The 24135-nt window shown below is 41.8% G+C and overlaps 1 protein-coding gene across 4 annotated transcripts in view; it reads left to right on the top strand.

The window, feature by feature from the left end:
• Positions 1–24135, top strand: part of Cacna2d3 (calcium channel, voltage-dependent, alpha2/delta subunit 3) — an 817833-nt gene that overhangs the window by 759025 nt on the left and 34673 nt on the right. For all 4 annotated transcript variants that reach the window (NM_009785.1, XM_011244938.3, XM_006518486.4 and 1 more), the window contains 4 exons: positions 6884–6959; positions 9818–9870; positions 11454–11509; positions 20083–20194. In NM_009785.1, the coding sequence (NP_033915.1) occupies positions 6884–6959; positions 9818–9870; positions 11454–11509; positions 20083–20194 (297 nt within the window). The remainder of the gene's footprint in view (positions 1–6883; positions 6960–9817; positions 9871–11453; positions 11510–20082; positions 20195–24135) is intronic.

Genomic DNA, 24135 nt, shown 5'->3' with positions numbered 1-24135 from the left:
ATAGCCTGTGCTCTGAAGCTTGGGATACTCTGGTTGTCAGTATAGGGCAACATATACACAGACATATGGCTGACATCACTAAGCCAAGATGAGGGCTAGTGCATAAGATGCTGCCATATTCCATGTCCTCTATTCCTTCTTTTATCCTTTCTTTGTTCCTTCCTTCCCTCCATCTGTCTGTCTGTCTTTCTGTTTTTGTTTTTATTTTTTGAAACAGGATTTCTCTGTGTAGCCCTGGCTGTCCTGGAACTCTCTCTGTAGACCAGGATGACCTTGAATTCAGAGATCTACCCACCTCTGCCTCCCAAGTGCTGGGATTAAAGGTCTGTGCCATCACTGCCTTCTCTTCCTCCTCTCTCACGTTGATTCCTTTCTGCTTAGAAAGGCCTCCGATCTCCTTGTCTTCTAGTACTGTGCCTCCACCTGTTAGTGAGTTGTATCAGCTATTTTCCTCACCACTGGGATAGAATACTTAACAGTCATATGGCCATGTGTTGGTGGCTTCAGTCCACATGGCAGGGGAGGCATTCTGGATGCAAATCTGGTGAAGATGGTTCACAGTACATTGTATGCATACCTTGCTAGACCAGAAAGCAATGTAGGGCTATACCCCTCATGGCCCACACCTGGCACCCTACTACCTAGGCTTCATGTCCCAGCTAGACCAGAACTCTCAAACAGTGTCATCAGCTGTGAACCACACGTCCAAGCATATGAGCCTGTGGGAGACATTTCACTTTCAAACCAAAACAGGTATGATGGGAATCAATCTTTGAAGGTGATTTCCCTCCCAGGCACCCCAGTGGGTCCTTCAACCTTCCTAATGTGGCTACCCTTTAATATAGTTCTTTATGTTGTGGTGACCCCCAACCATAAAATTATTTCTGTTGCTGCTTCATAATTGTAATTTTGCTACTGTTATGAATCATAATGTAAATACTGGATAGGTAGAATATCTGATATGTAATCTCTGTGAAAGAGTCATTTGACAAACTCACGCACAAGGGGTCCCAACCCACAGTTTGAAAACTGCTGCTCTAGGATCCCCCATGCTAACTAGAGCAAAACACCAGCTATACAGACAGAGGGAAGAAGGCTCAAGCTTCATCTCAGGAAGGGCAGCCACGACGGAATCTTTAGCAGATTATCAAAGAAACCTGGTCTCTCGCCTACTAGCTCATCTCTTTCCCTTCCCACCTGAAAAGGATCCTCTTGAGTCCCAGTAAGTTGGGCTACTACAGCTTAGCTATGAAGTGCCAATTGTAAAGGACAAGTGTAACTTGGAGGATATTGGAACCAGGAAGATGGAAGCCAACACTAAACAAGTTTGTGGTGGTTTAAATAGGAATGGCCATAGGCTCATGTGTTTAAATGCTGGGCCTATAGGAAGTGGCACTATTAGGAAGTGTGGCCTTATTGGAAGAAGGGTGTCACTTTGGAATTGGGCTTTGCGGTCTCATATGCTCAAGCTACACCCAGGGTGACACATAGCCGGTCTCATTGCTGCTTGTGGATCAAAGTGTAAATCCCTGGGCTCTGTCCCCAGGACCATGTTGGCCTTTATGCTGCAATGCTCAGTCTATGACAATGATGGATGAAGCCTCTGAAATTGTAAGCTTGCCCCAATGACAACATTCCATGTGGGACCCAAGGACTCCATGGCAGTTAGGAACCAGGTACAACATCCGTCTTCACTGCAGGATATGAGAGTAGTGTTGTTGATCAAGTGCCAGGGACTTGAGGGTTTGCCCTCGGATTTTCATTCTTATCAAATATTCTTGTGGTTTTTGGGAGGGCCAGGGCTCCCTTGTTCTTCATGCACCTAATTCTGCTTGAAACTAGAAGTAACCAACATGGATGTCCTTGGCCTATAGTTTACAGGGAAATGGGCTGTGGGCAAATAATTTTAGTGTTTTTGAACTGTCCATAGACAGTATGTCTGTCACCTATTTCCCCATCCTGTCTCCTTCTTTTCCCTTTCTCTGTTACTATGTCCAATGTGTGTGTGTGTGTGTGTTTTGGCAGGCGGTAGTGGTGGTTTTCTTTGTTTCTGTGCCTAGACTTTTCATCCTCCTCCACCCCCTGCAGAAGCTGTACCCCTGTTTATCCAGAATCCTTTGTGATTGAAATCACTTTCTAAGTGGTGAGTCATCAAGGTAGAATGAAAACTGGAGAGTCTTCTTCCCTCTGGCTCTTAGGGAGCTAGGAGCTTTCCCACTCTCCAGTGATCCTGTTACATTCCAGCCCACAACCCAAACTCAGAGTTGAGGGAGTGAGAAAGGAGAAGCGTGTTCTGCTTGGATGACTGATCTCCTTTCGTGCCGACTGCCTCAGCGAAGCCTGAAGCATAGCAGCTCCTGGAATGAATGTAATGGTTCCCTGGCTTCCTGTTGGCCTAGCCACTTCCACCGAAGTATGCTTTGTCAGAGGTGACATTGAAGGGACCGAGGAGACAGAATGGCTGGAACCAGTGTTTCAGGGCCAAACTTTCTGTATTGCAGGAACATGAAGACTCTGACAGACCACTCGGTTAATCTCACAATGCTGCTGCAACAACTGCAATGGCTGTCTTGGTCTTCCTCATCTGGGCGGCCTGCCTCCGTCTCAAACACTGACTCCAGGCCGCATATCGCATGCCTGCCCTTGATTCATGTTTTGTCTCAAGAGCTAGTGGAGTTTTACAAGGTCCCCAGTCATCTTGGGGACCTTGTGTTAGCCAGTGTGAGCCCACTTTGTTTGTGAGAACCACAGTGTTGTATTCTACTTTCCTCTCTCTGGCTTTTCAACACAAAGTTGTCTGCTGGTACAGGAAAGCTGTGGACCAGCCACTGTTTCTGCAGGTCAGGATGACAGAAAAGGGATTCATAAGGACCACAAATGTTCAAAAGACACGGTTTATTATTTGTTCCCTAAAATTTACTTTAATAAATCAAACATTTATTAAGTAGCCTCCCTTGCAATACTTCTGCTCAATTGGATGGCCTCATCACACTCCCATGCTACCTTGGGCAACGTAAACAAGGAGATACTTGGGTATTGCATATCAACAGAGTACCTAGGCACTGGGAGGAGACTAACCCTACCTCCTCCAGACCAGGCCAGCTGCTGTCTGCTTTACTCCCGTAGTTCCTTTGAGGAATGAGCCCAACTTCCAAAAATCCTCAAGGAATAGTCAACGGCTTCGCTTCATCCACTGATGGACCCAATAATTGAAGGGACTTTTGGGAGGCAGTGGGGCTATGGAGGGTGAGATCTGGTTGGAGGAAGGGAGTCATCCTTAGAAAGATAGATCTTGGCTCCGCCCCCTCCTGGTAGTCTCCGCCTCCTGGATGCCCTGATGTAAGCAGCATTAGTTTCCTACTCTAGGAACCTGTTCTGTTCCGTGCCCCTGACATTGGGGAGAATGCCAAAAATTCCCAGGAGAAAATAACAGCTTTGGTCTTTTGGATACCACTAGCACCTGACAATGGGAAGTGGTAACTTCCTTACAGCACGATGAGTGAGCGATATGAGTGAAGTCAATCGGTATGGCCCAGCGCACTGCCTCCTGGGTAATGCAGCAACACACAGCCTTGCAGAGTACGCTCCTCAACTAAAGCTTGTGCTGAGTGATCTGCGGTTAGACGACATGAGAGCAACAGGGCCTGGGTGAGGTAAATTCCTGGCTCCCATGTGAGTGTGCCATGTGGAAATTACAGTGTTCTGTGAGGAGCCGCTTCAGTGGGATGACCTGACTAATGCCGGGTTCTGGGGCAGGAGAGACAGCCCTCCCTTCTTTAAGAATTTCATGTGTTCATGTTTCATGCCCTTGCCTGTGAGAGCGACCCCTACAGAGTGTGCTTTCAAGCTCAACAGGAAAAACATTTGTAGATGCCACTGCAGGTCAGTCGCTTTGCTTCTTAGAGGTTTAGATTAAAAAATGCTTAATTATATAACCCAAGATGAGCCTTATGTCAGCTTCTGGGGTCATTCTTTTATGGCTATATTTATAAATAGTAAGCTGTTTCAAGGTTTGTTTCAGAGTTGCTAATAATTGAACAAGGGATGGAGACACTACCATGATTAGGCACTATTATAGGCAAGTTTCCTGGACTTGTGGCATAGAGTAGGTATTTAATAAATGTTTGTCCCACAGTCGCTAAGCAGACTACATGAGCTTAGCTTACCACTTTAAAATTCAACCTGCTAAGCATTAGAAAAAAGTATTGCTTGGTTGGGATCTTTTTTTTTTTTTTTCTTGGTGGAGAAAACATAAAACAAAACAAAACAAAAAAAGACCCCAGTAACATGAAAATGACTATTAAAAAGTAGATTATCCCGTCCAGGGTGCATGGCAGGCTTTGAGTTGCTACTTGGGACAGAGTGCCTGCCTCTTCACAATTTCAAAGAGCCCCATCTAGGGAGTGGGTTGTTGCTAATGACAAGGTCTTAGGCTGTGGACAACCGTGGTTGAAGTGGTCTGGGGATGAAGTCATGGGAATTAAAGCATGTTATCTGTCATGAGGCTAAATTCCCAGAGCTGAGCTCTACAGGGCTGTACATGGGCTTGGGCTAGGCACAATTCTCAGGGCTTATTTTAGAGCCGAATGAAAGCAGGCAATTATCTTGTTCTTTGACTATAATCAGCAGAACAGGATGCAGGTAGCCACAAAGTGGAGTTATTTAAAACAGTAAAGAAAAAAGAAAATCAATTCCAAAAGAGCAATATTCTCAAAGTCTCCTTTTTGCCAGCATGTTGAGAAGACAGGGAAGGCTGATTCTCTGACCTCTTTGGGAACAGTAGGACCCAACCACCCCCTTTCCCTTCCTTTTGCAATGAGAGGCAGGTGCTCAGGCTCTGCTCGGAAGCTTCCCCATGGTGATTCATTTTGCCCTCCTCAGTGTCAGCTGGGGTCTCTGGAAAAGATCCAGGGAGAATCCTGAGCTTCCAGCCATCTGTCAGTCAGGGAGTTGCCATGGTTACCACCAGGCAGCTGGTCTTGTAAGCCAGCTGGGTTCATTCTGGCTGGGGACTCCTCAGTCGTCCCTCAGCAGGAGGCTCCAAATGATCCAGGACTTTGGTTCTGAGAACCTATCTTAAGCAGCGTTTGTTATGATATTCCAGTGAGAGCCTAGCATCGATATAGATGCGACTCTGTGTTTCTGAGAAGAAAGCAGACTTGAAGTGGATTCAGATTGGCCCTAGGATCATTCTGGCCCTGCCACTCATTAGCTCTGTGGATTTGCACATGTCAGGCTGCCTGAGACCTGCTTTGTACTTTTGGCAAATGGGCTGATATGCTCTGAAGAATCCATTGCTTATGGTCACCACCCAGAATCCAGCCAACAGCAGCTTAGTACCTCAGCCCTCAACTCAGAATGCAGGGATGGAAGGTACTATAGATAGCATGTCCCTCTCACCCCAGCTTTGGAGGGTGCCTTGGACTACAGTAATAAACATGGTGGCTTCCCAGTGAACTGTCCATCCTCTGGCCAGCAGATGGAGGCCTGGGTCTAGACTTCACCAAGGGTAGTGTGGGTCTGGCTCAAGGTCTTTATTTCTACTCCCTAAGCAAAGCTGCTTGTTTGCAGGAAGCAAAAGGTAGACAAATGGGAGACAGTTTCTGATCGAGAGAGTCACCCAGGAGTACATAGGTGATTGTGTAATCACCCTTTGTGCCTTATTGTGCCACTGTGTACCACTCACTGGTTGGAGCTGACCTCCATTGCAGTTTGATTAGTACTGGCCAGTTTTCTTTTTGGCATCTATACATTGATCTGAACTTTCTCCGGGAAGCTGTCCCAATTATGTCATTACGTCTTGGGGCTCACCTGGGTGAGTTTGTCAGCAGGCAGTAGTTTATGTATTTGCCTTGAAAAACAGAATTCCTTCTCCATGATATATACTGTAGTAGGGAATCAGGGAGGTGAGAGACGGATACCACATCAGATTGGCCACATACAGTGGTAATATTGTATTATAGTAGTCTTTTCTAAGCATAGCAATAAGTGTACCCAGTGTTAAGCAATGGACTGTTCTAGAAATGGATTCTTGTGAGGGAGAATTCTACATGGACAAATAAGAGCGAGTGTTTTAAGCTATTTGAAATCTTTCCATGTCAGGTTGGACTTTGGTCAGCTCCCCTTTAAACTGTCAGGAATTGTGGTGGGGCAGTGGAAGTCAGGGGGACCTGTCTCTGTCCACTGCTTCTGAGGATGAGACAAGGCACTTGCTCCATTTACCTTCATTAATTAAATTTTTAATTGTCAACGGGGAACTAAAATACCTCAGACAAATTAGACAGAGTTTCTGGGGCTGACAGCTATACTTTTATCAGGATTGACAATAAAATGTCAACATTCTTGTCTCACAAATGAGGCTGTTCTCAAGCAAGGATGCACTCACTATTGGAGTGATAGCATGGAGGATTGTGGACAGTAAACACTCCTCCTCCTCTCAGGCTTCCCCTTCCCATCACCTTAGGTCTTAACTCAATCCCTGTCTGCTTCCTAGTGATGGTTCTGCTACTTTGTACCCTAAAGTGTCTCTTGATGGGTCTCATGTATCAAACATATCAGGGTCACCAACTCAGTCAGAGTAGCCTGGAGAGTATGGTGGTCCATGCCAACTATGCTTGTTTAGAAGTAAAATGGAGAGAATTCATCAAGTTGGATAATTTTCTATCTCCCGGCACTCTTCAGTCCCTCCCTTTGTTAGCCTATATTTGCAATGTGATTCTGTTCCGATTCACCACTATGCTCTATGCCTCTAATAGTTGAGCCTCGTTCTGTTGTGACTATAGCTCATGTTGCTAGTGACTGCTCACCTCGCTGGCCCTAACTAAGCATTATGTAGTGGCCATATGTTTTCATTTCCTGAAGCCTCTTTGTATTTCCCCCACAGAATAACCTTGTACGACTACCAAGCCATGTGTAGAGCCAACAAGGAGAGCAGTGACAGTGCCCATGGACTTCTGGACGTAAGTACAAGGATGCTACCCAGGGAATGGCTGGGAGCTTCTGCTGCCTTTGGGACCTGTGGCTCAGACTTTAGGGTAATCAAATGTACCTTACTCAAAACCAAGAATGTATTTCCTGACTTGACTCACTAAAAACTGTTTCTGTTTAAACCCGGGTCCAGTGATTATGTAAGTTAAAAATCAGGTCAGGCTCTTAGATGGATTAATGAACTGTCCCTTTTTTATAGACAAGGAGGGGAGGAGCTTCATTGACAGTTACATAAGAGAATTTGGTTGGTTTAACAGAAATTGTCCTTCTGAGGGAGTTGGTGAGATAGCTTAGTCCCTACATCTCCTTCCACATAACCTTGAGGACCTGAATTTGGGTCCCCAGGACCCACATGAAACCCAAACACAGCAGTGCACATCTGTAAGCTCTGAGCAGGTGCAGCATGGAGTCCAGAGAATCCCCAGTACATCTAGCCAGCCTGAGCCCTGAACTTCAAGATCTTTCAGAGACTTTGTCTCAAAACCCAAGGGGAACTGCAACAGAGGAAGAGACATCTGTCATTTACCTCCCACCTCTGAATCCACAGGTACACACACAACTGAGTACTACACACATACACATGCACGCACACACAGGAAAATATCTTCCTTTTGGCTTGTAATAGTGCTCTCCAGCCAAGTGAACAGGTGGGTTCCTCTGCTCTTCTCAGTGCTTTCTGCCTGGGAGCTGCTTCCAGTGAGGGGGGATATTACAACCTAGGGTCAAGGCATACAGTGCTGTGTCCTTAGAAACGAGCTCCAGCCTGTCAGAAACCAACAATTGTCAGTTTTAAAATGTAATTTGCAGTGTACAGAAAATATCAATTACCTGAAAACTCAGAATATTTTTCTCCTTTAAGGTAGACCTCAAGATAGCCCACAGATGTATTCAAACGTAACCCTTGAAATATGATTTTGGGAATACTAAAAGCCATCCAAAATGTTCATTTAAGGACAAGATTTCAAAGTCATCTTGGTGAACTTAGCAGCCTCTGTGAGACCTGAGACCTTAGCAGGATGCTATCTAAGAGCTACATGTTTAACATGATTCTTCTACACACAGTGAGCCAGAAAGAGTCTGAGATACAAAGTTTCTGAGAGGCAGCTGAGAAGTTGGACTTTATAGAAAACACTGCTTAATGGAAACTTGAGAGGAAACATCACTTGGAATCCGGGCTTTTTGTTTCCAAACTGGCTTCCCTGCACTTAGTGTGACTTATTTCCAGATTTGAAATCTTCCCAAGACAGGTTTCCTCCATCCCTTTTAAAAAGCTCAATGACCCCTTGAGTCCCCAGCGATTGTTTCCACTTACAACCTTAATCCCTATTTGCATAATCCCTTTGTTTGCTCAGATATCCTTAGAGTCTGGGTCTAGCAGGCTCTGCCTGAGTTCCTTTTTCCTGGCCTCTTGTGAGCCAGTGCCAAGCTACACAGCCTTGGGATTCCTCTTAGGTCTACCTCAGCCACTCATTTCAGCGGGAACACAGATGCAGAATCAGCCGTGGTCTAACTCCTTGGCTCTTTCTGGGGCTCCAGGGAAGTGATGGTTTTAATGTCATAACACCTAATGAGCAGAGCATGGCGATTTGAGGCATTTGGTTTTAAGAAATTGTTGAAGTTAGTATCTTTCTCTAACCCTAAACATGGAGAAAGAGGGTCCCCTGGTTCAGGGATTCACTCGATGTTGATGTTGAAAGCCTTACTCAAATCAAATAAAAAAATATACAGCCTTGCAAAGCAGGGTGGGCTGGGAATAAGCCCAATGGGTTTCGTTTGTTTGTTTGTTTATGTTGCTCTCTGCTTGAGACAGGAACCTTTCAGCAATGTTTAGGGCACTATAAATTTATTCTTGTTTTATTCAAAACTGGATAATTCCTCCATTCCCAGTTCTGGTTCTTATAATTAAAATGCTCAGAGAGGAGGATTAGGCAGCTGTCGCCTCAGAAACCAAGATCTGGCATGCTTTTTCCTAATGGCAGCCACAAAAGGTGCTGAGGGTTTTCTGGACCTGCCGTCTGGAGCCCAGCTCTCTGCCAGTGCCATCGTCTGCCTTGCAAATCTGCACACCACTTACATATCTGGCATACCTAGGCACAAAGAGCCAACTGAGGAGGACATGGTATTTTCCAGAATTCAGGAAATTGAATTATCCACATAGGAAATATCACAGAGTAAACAATCCAACTGCTTTTTTTAATTAAAATATTCTGAAATAAAGATTAGGCTGTCAATGCCTTCTTTTATAGCATGCAGGGGATTTTCTGAGGGGATAAAATCACATGTCCATATGGTTATCATTTTTTCAAGTCCAAATATGTAAGTGCGAGAAAGGGCAGCCCAAATCCTACATAATTCATGGAAGGCATTAAAATCAAGTGTGTTCAATTTGTGCGTCTCTCAATGAACGATGCACAGTGATGGAGAACTGTGAGTCACCTTTCCAAAGGGGAGCCGTGCGAATTACCATTTGAAATTAGTTACATGATTCCAGCCCCTCAGCACCAGGCTGTGAAATATTAGCCCCTAGAGGGTAAAGGTTTAAGCATCGTTTGCTGAACTTCCTCCTTCCTCCCAGTGATAACCCTTGTATTAGATCATGTTTATTTTACTTGTAAATCACATCTCACTACAGGGGAGTTCAAAGTTTTAAGATGTTAGTTTTGGGATACAGTATCTAAGCATTTTCTTCCTTTAGCTAGACCCTCCCTGGTTTTTAACATGATATCCATCTCTCTAAAAGAATAACATTGTCTCTATGTAAAAACCTTAAGTCAAACTACAAACATCTTATGTAATTCATTGTTTTAACGGGGCGAATTCTTCCCTCCAGCCCTATAAGGCCTTTCTCTCTGCAGCCAAGTGGATAATGACGGAACTTGTCTTGTAAGTACCATCTGCTACGTTCTTTTCAACAAGTCTCCTGATCCTGTTTCTCTGATAAAGTGAATGGGGAGTTGGCACTTCCTGTTCTCTCTGACCTTAGATCCATGGAACACCTCAAAGTACTGAACTCCGAGACTACAAAGTTATCTTGTTTTAGTGTTGGCCATTCGCAAGCACTCTGCAAACCTCCCTGTCATCCTTGAGCAGACTAACAGCTTAGGATACACAAGCCAAATCTATTTATTGTGGTTACTGTTAAATTTAACACGGATGCCTGGCTGTCTTAATGCTGCCTGGGTGGGCTGTGGTCAGGAGAACACACAGCTAAGCTGTCCACTGTTGCTCTGATGTCTTGGCTTGGGCAGGAGCCAGGCTTACAGGGGCTACAGAGAGAGCTAGGGGTTCTTCCTAGGTATGAGTTAGTAAGTTTACCTTATCAAATTGAGGATCCCGGGAGACTTCGTGACTTAGGTCAGACTTGAAATGTGACAAAGATGGAAACTCTGGCCTCCAGATGAGATGATACATCGCAGCGACAGTGTATCCCAGGAAAGAGGAGAATTCCATGAGTAGAATGTTCACCAGAACGCCAAAGTGTCACTCTCTTTCTCCCAGCCAGGAGCTAGTGCTGTAGATGTAAGGCAAACCCCTTGCCATTTGATGAATGGACATTGCGATAATTAATATATATATATATATGTATAAGTATATAAATGTGTATATATATATTTCTATATATAATATATCATATATGGATGTAGATGTAGATATACACACATATACATACATGTTTGTATATATACATATATATACATAAATATGTGTATATACACATATACATATAAATTTAGTATAAATCTATATTAATATAACAATGCTTATACAACCAAAGACAAACAAGTGCAAAAGAGAGATGGAAAATACATTAAGGCTAGTGGTAGGATCTTTGTGGTAGGATCTTTGTGGAGAAGTAGCTGTTAGGGATAGTAACCATGGGTCTGAAAAGTGCATACCTAAAACATTTTTTTTTAATCTATCGCCATTGACTTAGAAGGTGATTATATCACCTTTGTTTGCATCCTTCACTAGCAACTGAGAAATTCTGGTTGTTCTGAAGTTAGGTTATGGCTTGATTTTTGCTACAAGTTTGCTGAACTCCTCCTATATTGCTGCAGAGCATGGTTCTGACCAAGAAGAACGTTCTGTTTTGAAGTTCTGAAATAAGGCAAAAGGCCCTTTAGAAATTGGCTATTTATTATGAAATAACCTAGGCTAGAAGAGGAGTAAATATAGGTGAATGCCTAGAGGCTGACTCTGACCAAACTGCAGACATTTCTCAAACCAGGAATCCATCTCAACTAGGACACTGTGAACCCAGGCCATGGAAGGTAAAACAGCTTCTTTCCAAGTGAGCTGAAACCTAGTGGCAATTCAGTGGAGTCTCAACTAGCCACAGCGATGTCCGACAAAGTGTAATGTTGTTTATTTCAAACAGGGAGGGGCAGCACAATGACATAAAACAGTACTGCTCTACCCAGGCTTAGCTGATCTCGTAACCCTGGGCTTTTCCACCATTTCTTTAGGTTCCTGGTGGAGTTTAACCTGTGCAGTTGGTGGCACTCCGACATGACAGCTAAAGGTAGGTAGTGACTGGGGTTTCTGTTTCTTAGTGTGAGTGATGAATCCCAGGTCTCTGATGCTCTTCATCAGGGATCCACTGGCTTGCGTTAAATTAACCATGTAGGACGATGTGACAGTTCTTCAGCTCTGTCAGCAGAGAGGGAGCCTCTCTCTGCGAAGCCTATGCCACATGCACTGGGACACAGAATGGTACAGATCCTTTCAGGCCAAGTTCACTTTGACCTGTTTCCTCAGCAGGGGCAGAGGAGCCACCCTTTGTCAGGGTTTGAAACCTTCAGAAAGCTGACAGGCAACATGAAAGGCCAAGAGATGCAGACAAGCCACCACCCCTGGCCAGGCTGGAAGAGTGGATCAGCACTCTAGCTTTGTCTGCACAGCTGCAGACACATGAGTTAATGATCTGAGTGCTGGGTAATGAATACTCTCAAAGGCCCAAGTCTGCAGTATATCTAAAGTTAGGCTTAACTTTAGCAAATGAATCGATCTCACCAAGGCTCACTTTCTCTATAATTAGCACAGTGTCTCTGTCTTTCTGTATTCAGTCTCTCGGACTCTTTCTCTGTCTCTCTGTGTGTGTATATATGTGTGTTATAAGTCATATTGCCTGATTACAAGAGTAAATGGGACCTAAGATGCTACTATAATTAATTAATTAATTAATTAATTAATTAATTGTAACAGATACTGGTAGAGCATGTTTATTATCCTAGTCTAGAAATTCAACGTAAGTGAGTAACAGAGATTGGTAAGAAGGTTGACAAGTCACTCACAATGCCAAATAATGACTTCTTAAATATCTCTTAATGTGAACAGTTTAAGATTCTAATTCACCCACCAAAAGGTCTATTATACCGGTACTGCAAAATTTTTAATTAAATTTATAAAATATTGGTATGCTTAGATAGCCAGATGCAAGGACTCATGCATGTAGGCCCCTCAGCTACTCAGAAAGCTGAGGCGGGAGATTGCTGTGAGTTTAGGAAGAGGAGATTAGCCTGAGCCACAAAGCAAGATTCATACTCTTTACCATAAAAATATATAAAATGATAAACAAAATCCAAGACAAAAGACTAGTGATAGGGATACAGTCAGAAATCCACATGAAGAATAGGAAATTAGTAGACAGAACAAACTACAACTCATAGCGACAGCAAAAAAGACTATTATATCCACTAAAGAAATATTACCTCTGGTATGAATTTGCTTTTGTTGATATTATTCACACTGTATTTTTTAAAAGGTGGGATGGAGCAAAAGTAAATCAGTATGGCTTGAGGGCCCAGGTTACAACTTGATTAGCCTCTCTACACCATCTTTCTATGGTGCCGGTAACTGGGAACAAGGACCCACTCTGTTTAAATGAGGTTGTGCTGCCTCTGCAGTGGCTGTTAGCTGGCAAGTTGGACCCTACCTGTGCAGGCAGGTCTGGGAACCTCTGACTTCCCTGGTGCCTAGTAAAGGTTCATTAGATATGGTACAGGTTTGAAGAGGGCACTGAACACATGTGCATGAGTCTAGTGTAAAAGTGTGTGCTCATGCTTTGCGGGGTGGGGTTAACTATTTCTTAAGAGTAAGCTTTGTGCTGAGGGTAGTAGATGCATCATCTTTTGGTGGTTAATTTTTATCTTGGCATTCCTCTTCACAGTTGAGGACAGTTTTCTCTCAGTAGTTTTTCTGTACAGCTGAGAATGATCCCAAACTTTTGATCCTCCTGAATCTATATCCTCCTCTCCCGTGCTGGGATGTTTGTTGGCTTTTTTATTCAATGCTGAGGAGTACATCTTCCTGAATGGCAGACAAATAGTCTACCAACTGAGCTGCATCTTCAGTCCTCAAGAAAGGCCATCTTTATGTCAATTCCACTGCCAGAGCTCCCATTCTCACCTTGTCCTGTCATCTCAAACATCTATGCTAGTCCAAAGACTTAACAATTTCTTTCCTTTCCCTTTCCCTTTCCCTTTCCCTTTCCCTTTCCCTTTCCCTTTCCCTTTCCCTTTCCCTTTCCCTTTCCCTTTCCCTTTCCCTTTCCCTTTCCCTTTCCCTTTCCCTTTCCCTTTCCCTTTCCCTTTCCCTTTCCTTTCCTTTCCTTTCCTTTCCTTTCCTTTCCTTTCCTTTCCTTTCTATATTTTAAGAGCCCATTACTGTGATCCTTGCTTTGTCTGGAGCTGTACTGTTTAACTGAAGGGAAGCTCTGTCTCCCAGCAGTCACTGCAATATCTGGGGACAGTTTTGATTGTCATAGCTTGCTACTGGCATCTAGTGGGTAGAGACCAACATGCTGCTAGACATTCTACAACACTCATGACAGCACCTACAACAAATGGATAGCTGAGCAAGTAGTGCCAGCATCGAGAAGTCCTGGCCATGATGGAGGGCACAGATCAGGGCACAGTGGCATGAATTCTGTAGACACTCTAGAAGGTTCCCACTCTGAGCATTACATCCCCTATTTCTTCACAGGCTGCCCCAACATGGATGAAAATTATAATGCTCTGCCTTGAGAGTCTTCTTACACCCCACCTCAAAGATAATTTCCAGATGTCCCTTTACTCTAGATAGACCACCAGTTCTCAACCTGTAGCTCTCAACCCCTTTTTGAGGTCACGTATCAGATTTCCTGTATAACAAATAACTTACAATATGATTCATAGCAATAGCATAATTACAGTTATGAACTACTAACAGAATAATATTACAGTTGGGGGCTACCATAACATGTATTAAAGGGTCTCAGTATTCGGAAAGTTAAGAATCACTGCTCTAGACTGTGACACCTTCATCACACAGATTATAAGGAAAGCTAAGAAAAGCTGGTCCTTTATGTTGCTACCAAGGGTATGCTGGCATAGAGCATAATACCAGAGTGCTGGGAAACTTTCGTAGATCCCCTTCAAACTCCTTCCTCCACCTTAGCTGAAAGGTAGCCACTGGTATTACATATCACCAGATCTCTCTGAAGACACAAGACATGTAGATAGGTAAGAAGATAGAAGCAGAAAGAGAGAGGGAGGGAGGGAGGGAGGGAGGGAGAGAGGGAGAGAGAGAGAGAGAGAGAGAGAGAGAGAGAGAGCACCAGCCAGCGCCTCAGCTGACTTTCTTTGAGCATGATGTGGATTCCTGCATGGGAACTGTCTTACTCAGCCCACTGCCACCTACTTTACTGGGCATTAATATGATTTTTGCTACATTGTATATGAAGATGCTGAAATGGATGTGTGTATGTGAATTCATCCAGGGGATGCTGTTGTGAGAACATTTTGTTAAAAGTCTGTGTAAATCTTGAATTTCGTGCAGGGGAGGAACGGTCTTAGAACCATCTTGACTTGCAATTCATTCTAAATTTACCATTCTCTCACTAGATAAAGACTCTGAGCTGAGACATACGTCTTTGTTTTAGCTAAAAATGGAATCCATAATTATACTGTTTATCTGCCTCATTTCCTTGATGAGGGGGACTGTGGAAGCCCGCTTCTACTTGATTACCACAAAGGTCTCATTTGGGTGAAATTTCACAAAGAGAATGGAGCTTGCTGGCACCCTGTTATGGATGGGGATGTATCCACAGGACAAAAGGAGAGGGAAGCTATTCAAATGGCAAATCTATCCATTCCCGATTGCCTGCCCTTAATTACTGTGAACCCAAGCCGGTTATTCTCATCAGGGACATTTGTTGCTAAGGGGAAATTCAAGCAATCTGATTGTGTTCATGTCCCCTTGAATGCTCTCTGGGGAGCGAGTGGTGGGTCATGGTGACTTCAGCTTCAGACACCCCTGTAACTGGAATGGGAGACAGATCAGAGTATCTGCAAGTGTGGCTCCGGGGTGAGACTGTCCAGGTGCACACTCACAGCTGCATGCCTTTGAGCAGGCATCTTACTTTCACAGATTTTTGTGTCTTTGTCTGCCAAATTATGCAGTAGCAGAGCTTTGCTTATTGTGTGGTAATGAAGGTTCTGTTCACAGATGCACTGTGGCTCTACGTGAAAGCACATCCCGACATGCTGCTGAAAGGGCTTAGTTAAGTAAACTGAGATGGTAGAAGGGTACCACATAGTGTAGAGCACATGCCTAGTATAGAGCATGTCTTGGATTCCATCCCCAGCATAGCAGTCAATCCATATTTAAATACATAAGATTATGACAAACCATTCTTTGTAGAACTTAAGGCAGACTATGTCCAGATTCTGAGCCACATCTGTCTCTTCTGGGAGAAGAAGTGACCTAGGCCAGCATCAGCATCTTTGAATACCCTTACCTTTGTTAGATCAGGTTTAAGTACCCAGACTTAAAACAGAACTCAGTAAGTAGATTGCTGGCAGCTTTGGTTATTGGTTTGAAATTCCAAAGATAAACAGTACTGGCTGGCAGATATGGACGGTGTTTTCCATGTGCTCCAGACAGAAAGGTCCAGGTTAGTTAGAGTAAATGTGGCTATGGCTTTGTGGGATAATTCGTAAAATTGCAACTTCCAGCCTGTCTACAGTCATGCTGTAAATAGAGTCAACAGTTATCACTCTATCAGCACGAGTACCCTACAATTGTCCAAGGAAAAGGATTTCATCTCCAGAGAGGATCAGAGCCAAATGAGCTTTGCCATGGACATTTTGGACCCATTCCATTATAATAGGGTCTGGACAATTAGAGTTAGAGATGGTGAAATTATCGGGCTTATTTGAATCATGTGTGTGTGCTGCCTCCCCCAACCTGCCTCAAAGACCTCTCACTTTGTGCCATTGGCCTGACTTCACAAAGCCATGAAGCATTTTTATGCTGGAGCAAAAAAAAAAAAAAAAAAAAAAAAAAAAAGCCCAAGCCAAAAGTTGTCTCTACTACCTACTCCCTGGGTGACTTTGGACAATTTAATTCAGTCTCCTCCCTTCCACCTACTCTAGGAAACAGAGATTTTTTAAAAGAAAAAAGTTTCTACCTCCTAGTTCATTTCTTAATCTTGTCATTTTTCTTGTTGTTGTTGTTAAATAAATTCACGTGTACCAAGCAGAACAGTGCCTGGCACACAGCAGTTCTTTAACAAACTGAGTTGTTTGTTAGCAGGTTTTACATGATGCTTACATGTGTGTGCCTCATCGGCTTATAGTCTACACTGTTGTGTATTTAATCTTTATTTCATTTAAAAAAGAGCCTTTTGAGATTCAGATAATTTAAATATAAGAAAAGGAAGCTGCCTAAATTGGACATTAGAATCACTTGCCAGGCAGAGAAAATTAATTGTGAAGAACTGTGAAAATAAGATGTGTTGCCAAACTATATCCAGATGGCCCCACCTCCAGGTAAGAGGAAGGGGAAAGCGAGGTGACCCAAAGGGCCCAAGGAAAGTTGCCTACTCTCAGGAAAAGGTGCTTCTGCGCTTTACAAGACAGAGGCACCGAGGAAGTTCTGGGCCTGGGAAGGGAACAACTTCTCCCCTTCTCCCTCAGGGACAAGCAGTTTGTTGCGAGCGACTGAATTTCTCCCATTTGCTAGCGACTGAATTTCTCCTATTTGCTTTATCTGTTGAGTATGCTTAGAAAAACAAACAAAAAAACCAAACCAAACAAACAAAAACACTGTCCAAGGGGAGATGATGGAGAGATGGAGACATTGCTCAGAAGTGAAGAGCATTTGTCCTGTGTGTGTGTGTGTCTGGGTGTGTGTGTGTGTCTCTGTGTGTGTGTGTGTGTGTGTGTGTGTGTGTGTGTGTGTGTGTGTGAGAGAGAGAGAGAGAGAGGGAGAGAGAGAGAGAGAGAGAGAGAGAGAGAGAGATATTTCTCCTGAAAAGCAGTGTGTACATTAATGTTCCCTCCTCAGTCTAGCCCTGTAAGGTGACCTTAGGTCAGTTAAGTCACTTGTTCTAGTGAAAAAAAGCTGAACTAGACTCTGAATTATTTTATTTTAAATAAAAAAGCATATTCCAGGATACTATAACTCCAAATAGTTTCCTCAGTGGAAAAACACATATGTTAGACACAGTTGTACTAGAATGTAAATGCATTGGACACAGCTTATGGATGCCCTAATAATTTTTTTTTCTTGGAGAAAAAAGAGTTTATTTCATCTTATATCTTACAGTATATTATGAAAGGTAGTCAGGATGGGAAATCAAACATGAACTTGGAGGCAGGCACTGAAGAAGAGGTCATGAAGGAATAGAATGACTATCTTGTGCAGACTGATTTCTTATTGCAGCTATTCAGGGATGGCACTTGCAACGTAAATCACAAGAAAATACTCAGTGATCTTTTGCCTACTCGTCAATCTGATGGAGACATTTTCTTAACTGAAGTTTCCTTTTTCAGTTTCACTCCTGTTAGAAAGAAGGAACGAGGGAGAGAGAGAGAGAGAGAGAGAGAGAGAGAGAGAGAGAGAGAGAGGCGAGGGCGTGAGAGAGAGAGCGCGAGAAAGAGAGAGAGAAAGAGAGAGCACGCAAGAGAGAGCACGAGAGAGAGAGAGAGAGAGAGAGAGAGAGAGAGAGAGAGAGAGAGAGAGATTTTTCTCAAAAAACCAGCTCCTGGTTTTGTTGATTCTTTGTATAGTTCGTTTTGTTTCTACTTGGTTGATTTCAACCCTGAGTTTGATTATTTCCTGCTGTCTACTCCTCTTGGGTGTATATACTTCTTTTTGTTCTAGAGCTTTCAGGTGTGCTGTTAAGCTGCTAGTGTATGCTCTCTCCAGTTTCTTTTTGGAGTCGCTCAGAGCTATGAGTTTTCCTCTTAGCACTGCTTTCATTGTATCCCATAAGTTTGGGTATGTTGTGGCTTCATTTTCATTAAATTCTAAAAAGTCTTTAATTTCTTTATTTCTTCCTTGGCCAAGTTATCATTAAGTAGGGTGTTGTTCAGCTTCTGTGTGTATGTGGGCTTTCTGTTGTTTTTGTTGTGTTTGTTCTGTGTGTATGTGGTGTTTAGTCTGTGGTGATCTGATAAAATGCATGGGATTATTTCAATTTTCTTGTATCTGTTGAGGCCTGATTCACGACCTATTATATGGTCAATTTTGGAGAAGGTACCGTGAGGTGCTGAGAAGAAGGTATATTCTTTTGCTTTAGGATGAAATGTTCTATAAATATCTGTTAGATCCATTTGTTTCATAACTTCTGTTAGTTTCACTGTGTCTCTGTTTAGTTTCTGTTTCCATGATCTGCCCATTGCTAAGAGTGGGATGTTGAAGTCTCCCACTGTTATTGTATGAGGTGCAATGTGTGCTTTGAAGTTTAGTAAAGTTTCTTTTATGAATGTGGGTGCCCTTGCATTTGGAATATAGATTTTTAAAAAAGATAAGGAAGGACACTTCATACTCATCAAAAGATGCCCTAATAATTATCCGACTGTTCACAATTAGTTATTTTGCAAATGTTGGTCTCATGGATCCTCTTAGATCCCACAGAATCCCAGGAAGACAATTTGCCCTGGTTCTGACATTCATCCATATGTACCTGGAGCATAACCTATATTCTATATATCACATTTTAGAATTACAAATGTAAATTTTATAGACAAGCTGAATTCCATGCCTACATCAGCCAAAACAAAACAAAAACTGGTGATTGTGGGGAATCTGAAGATAGCCACAGTACAGGTATAAATTAGTAGACCTACAACTCGTCAGTGCAGAGTGCCTGAGCCGCCAGCACCCCTACTTTGTAGAGGAGTATGCTGAGGACTATCTAGAAGAAGCAGAGTGGGGGGTCTGTCCTCCAGACTTCCCTTCCATAGGAGCCTATGCACTTAACCATGTGCTAATTGGCATCATTTAAAGTTGCAACGCCAAGGACACGTGTGCCGTTTTGTTACTGTTATCACTGTTATAATTAATCCAACACTTAACACTATGTACTAAGCCCTTGTACTCAGTACTCAACAGTGTTTTACTCACTTCTCCCATCAACCTCTGAAAACAGCTTGGCTCACTTCCTTCAGTGCAAATAAGAATATTGAGACTTAGAGTTTAGATCCCAACTACTAGGCAAAAGTTATCTAAACTAATTACCTCCAGCCTATATAGATTGCCTACTCTGCACTCATTCTCATATCCCCATTATTTAAACTGACACAGAGTCTTCTTGACTTAGAACCTCCATAATAATAAGGTTGGGTCTATGCTATACTTCAAAGATATTATGTATTTTACTATACAAATACATTCACAGTGCAATTTTCTTTAAATAATAGAACTATGCAATTGTATCATGACATTTGTCTTGCCCTCAATCGTATGGTAACATGATGCAGCTTACATTTTTATGTGTGTGTTCAGATTCCCATATGTATTGCTGCTAAGTTTCTGTGTGTCTGAGGTCAGAGACCCTTTGGCTGAAGTTGACCCAGAAAGTCGAATTCTTGTGATGTATAAATGATAGCTGATGAAGCCAACACAACTGCTTCAGGAATTATAGCTTACAGAGTTGCTTGGCAGATGAAATCACTGAACTAATTAGAAAATAATGCATTGTGCTGTGCCTAGAAAAATCGCAGAGCTTCTTAAAGGAGAACTGCATCTGAGATGGGTGGTTTGCCAGGCATGGCTGTGAGCCGGAACACCAAGCTTTCATTATTTTCTTCCCTTTTTTCCCTGCAGCCCAGAAACTGAAACAGACCCTGGAACCTTGTGATACTGAATACCCAGCCTTTGTTTCTGAACGCACCATCAAGGAGACCACAGGGAACATTGCTTGCGAAGACTGCTCCAAGTAAGCCACCCCCAGCCCCAGCAGCCCACAGCACACACCTTTCTATTGACTGTGGAGCTTTCCCCACGGACCCATGAGACTGGAGCACAGACACACAATTGCACTGAGAGCCAGGAAACATGGCTGCCCTCTGGTGTGAGAATATAATTTTATCAGCCGGGAAAAAAGCGACCCTTGTTTTGGTATTCTTTTAAGATTGGGAAATGTTCAGAATGTATAACTATACAGCCTGGAGTATAGAAGAGTTTAGTTCAATATGTTGCTATTTGGAGGAAGTCCTAACTGGTGTTTCCTCAGCTAACAATTGACAACTCAGCAAATGTACTTAGATGTGTTTAGAGAGGACAGAGCCCTTGTGTATGCCTGAATCCCACCTACAAGTCATGGTCTAATGATGAACAGATTTCTATCTGGTCTGATGTTGAGCATCTAAGGTCTGATGATGAACAGATAGTAACAGGTTCATTGATCATTTAGAAACTTGGGTCTCTGTTCCTCTTGGGTGGGTGGCTACTGAATAGTTGGGTCCATTTTTATTGATTTAGGTATTCGGTGCCTCCAAGACTATGTTGTTAATAACTACAGACACTTTCTATGCGTCATCCTGCTCTTTGATCAATTCACTATTGGTGGATGACTCTTGATGAATGTAAGCTTTCCTTTGGTTATATTTTAATATAGTCCGCTTTGTCCTTTTCTGTTTTATGCTTTGTGTACCATTCCAAAGAAAGTCTTTACCTTTCCTAGCCCAGCAGTGTTTGCATTTTTCTTCTGAACACATTCGTGCATGCTGTTTGTATTTCGAACTTGAACCCCATGCAGTTTATATGTGCAGCCCAGCACAAACGGACTTCTGACTTCATCCTTTTCCATATATTATACAAGTATAAACCTCTACTTCATTTTCAGTGTTTAGGTGGTAGGGTATACTTGCACTGACCGGGCACATGCAAAGGTCAGAGGGCAACTTTTCGGAATAGGTTCTCTTTGTCTGCCTTTACATGGGTTCTGAGGACTGGCCTACATTAGCAGGCTTGGACAGCTGGGCCTTTAACCACTGAGCCCATCTCAGCATCCCTGACATCCCTTAATCTGCATGTGTGTGTATCTTTGTGCATATGTGAGTATATGTGTGCAGTTGGGGATTGAACCTGGAGCTTCACACCGATTAGGAAGCCATTCTATCAACTTGCACTTTTTATGAAATAGTCCTTGATTCCCTTTCCATTGATAATGATGCTTATAGCCAGTGATCTGCAGAGCTGTTTTTGATGTTATATGCTGTCAGTATGTAGGCCTGTAGTATAGCTAGGAGATACTTAGGAGAGCCTGTATCCTTTCCTTATTCTTCCTCAAGTTATTCTTGGTATTCTTGGCTTACTTGTGGTTTTTCTTGCTTTAGTAAGAACACACCTAGAACTACTTTTCTAATGTATAACGGTAATACTTGAGGATAATAGTAATACATAACAGAAATACTGGTTTCTGTTTATGGAATATTCTATAGACATCAGATTGCTCTGTGTGCTTTAGATCTAATAGTTCCTACATGGATTTCTTGAACTTTCTGCATAGGATATTTTACAATTTATAAAAAGTGTCTAATCTCCATAATTATTGTGATGTGATTTGTGCCACTAGATACTATAGAAGTTTCTATTAACCATGTTTGACAATATTGTGTTAAATATATTTATTAGATTTTATTATAGAATATAAAAATTGTGAAAATTTTCATGTTAGCCATTTTTTCAAACCCCTTGTTTTAATTATTTTTAAAGAAATGATAGGCACGAACGTTTCCTGTTACAAAGAATGATTCCAGAATATTCTGATATTCCTTACTAAGTGTCATAATATCTTTGAGAAATAGAAAGTGTTCTGAAGTTTAAATCCATATTACTTAAAAAATATTCTTTGACAATTTCATACGTATGGATAATGCATTCTGGCAACATGCATGCCCATACTCTCTTTTTCTACCTTCTATCCATCAGCCCTCTTTATTGAAGATAGTAAATATTTAACACACACACACACACATAGTGTGGAAACATTTACATAACCATTGTTATTGTCCCTGCTTAGAATCACTATGGGTTCATTATAGGTCAGTACTTGCTAAGCTAAAGAAACATCAAGAATTTCTGTTGATGTCATTATTGTTTGATACCTGGATAGATACTGGATTGTATTTAACATTTATACTATTTAGGTCATTTATTCCTATGTTGTTCTGCTGATTTATTTAATTTTTTATTTGAAATATATATATATATATATATATATATATATATATATATTTAAGTAATATGTGTTGCAGGCATACACACAGGCATTGTACATGTGTACAGTCATGTGTTCCATAATGACACCTTGACTGATAATGGCCACCTTATGTTAATGTGGACCCATTAGATTATACCGACTAGTGACATCAAAGCGTCTTAGTTGCCTCTGCTTGATGCTATTCACACAGTGACAACCTCACCAAATGATACATCTCTTATACAGTATCCCAGGCTTAAAGCACATGGTTCTGTGTATGAATGTGGGTGTGCTGTACCTTTCATAACAGAGACCTTATCTGAAGTGAAAATCATACTTGATTTCTCCAAATAAAACTGCCATTGCCACTTACTACCAAGAAAAAAAAAAAAAAAACACCCAGGCTAAAACATATTGCTAAGTCCATTCATTCGACTTACTTGACTTATTCGACTTACATCTGTGGTCAAAAATAAAAGTGGCTAGAATTCTTTCCTTTATTATCACTTGGCTTTGTTGTTAAGTTGTTTGTACAAAATTATGCAAGGGATTCCACCCCATCCCCCACCTTTTCTCTACTATTTGTAACACTTCTTCTGAGATGAATGTATGTTTCTTATGAATTTGGTAAACATTCATACATCTTCCAGTAGCTGATGGGATATGTGGAGTAAGCATGTACAACTACTTAGGTCACTTGTTTTGTGTATGGATCTCTCTGGATTGTCTATTTCTCCTTTTATAAACCTTTCATTTTATTATTTTTAATTTAACATGCAAATTCATGGAGACTGTTATGACATTTCCATATGTACATATCATTTTCTTTTCATTCTCTTATTTTTTTAAATCGATTTAGTGATTATATTTCTTTTGATAGTGTTTATTTCATCTCATTTCCAAGTTTATTGAGTTCACTCATAAATGGTGCTTGATTTAAGATGTTAACATATTTGTTATTTTTGTCTCTTTTCCTTTCATTTATAAAAATGATCTGGTATATTTAAAAGTATGCCTATTTATGGGGTACCGTGTGATGTTTTGAGATTCATTATATAATTATTTAGATTAAGATGGGTGTATCTCGTCAAGTACTTATCATTTCTTAGTGTTAGAGATATTCAAAGTTCCCTCTTCTGACTTTTAAAGAAATATATGCAATACACTGCTCCCTTTTCCCTTGTGGGTTTTAAACTCTTTGTCCCCTGCATCTGTCTCTGCCTATTTCTTCCTCTCTGTCACCATGCACTCTTTAGACTTCCAGGGATGTGTTGTTTGTCTTTGCTCTGTTTTGAGTTTACTCTGTTTTTAATCTGTAAGTATTTTGTGTTTAGTGTTCAGCCTTTCTCTGTGTTCTATGCATCTCTCACTCCATCCCAGTACATCTTCATCAATGTAATGTCCAGGTTTTCAAATTTAGGCTGTAAATGTTTTCTGACTTGAAGCCATTTGTATCTGCACATCTTCAAATGGTGGCTGAGATATTATAATAGATGGGTTTTGAGTGTCTTCTTGCTTATTATTGGTGTCTAATTAAATGGTGTTGTAGCCCACACAATGTCCTTTTTTGTATATGTGCAATATTGGTTACTGTAGTATTTGTTTATGGGCTTTGAAAGCAAGATATTTTCAAATATCTTTGTAGAAAGATCAGTATTTACAAATTGGACCAA

The sequence above is a fragment of the Mus musculus genome, chromosome 14 (assembly GCF_000001635.26).
Source record: "Mus musculus strain C57BL/6J chromosome 14, GRCm38.p6 C57BL/6J".
Classification (NCBI taxonomy): Eukaryota; Metazoa; Chordata; class Mammalia; order Rodentia; family Muridae; genus Mus; species Mus musculus.
The sequence above is the reverse complement of the archived record's forward strand: the minus strand, read 5'-3'. Positions and strand labels throughout refer to the sequence as shown.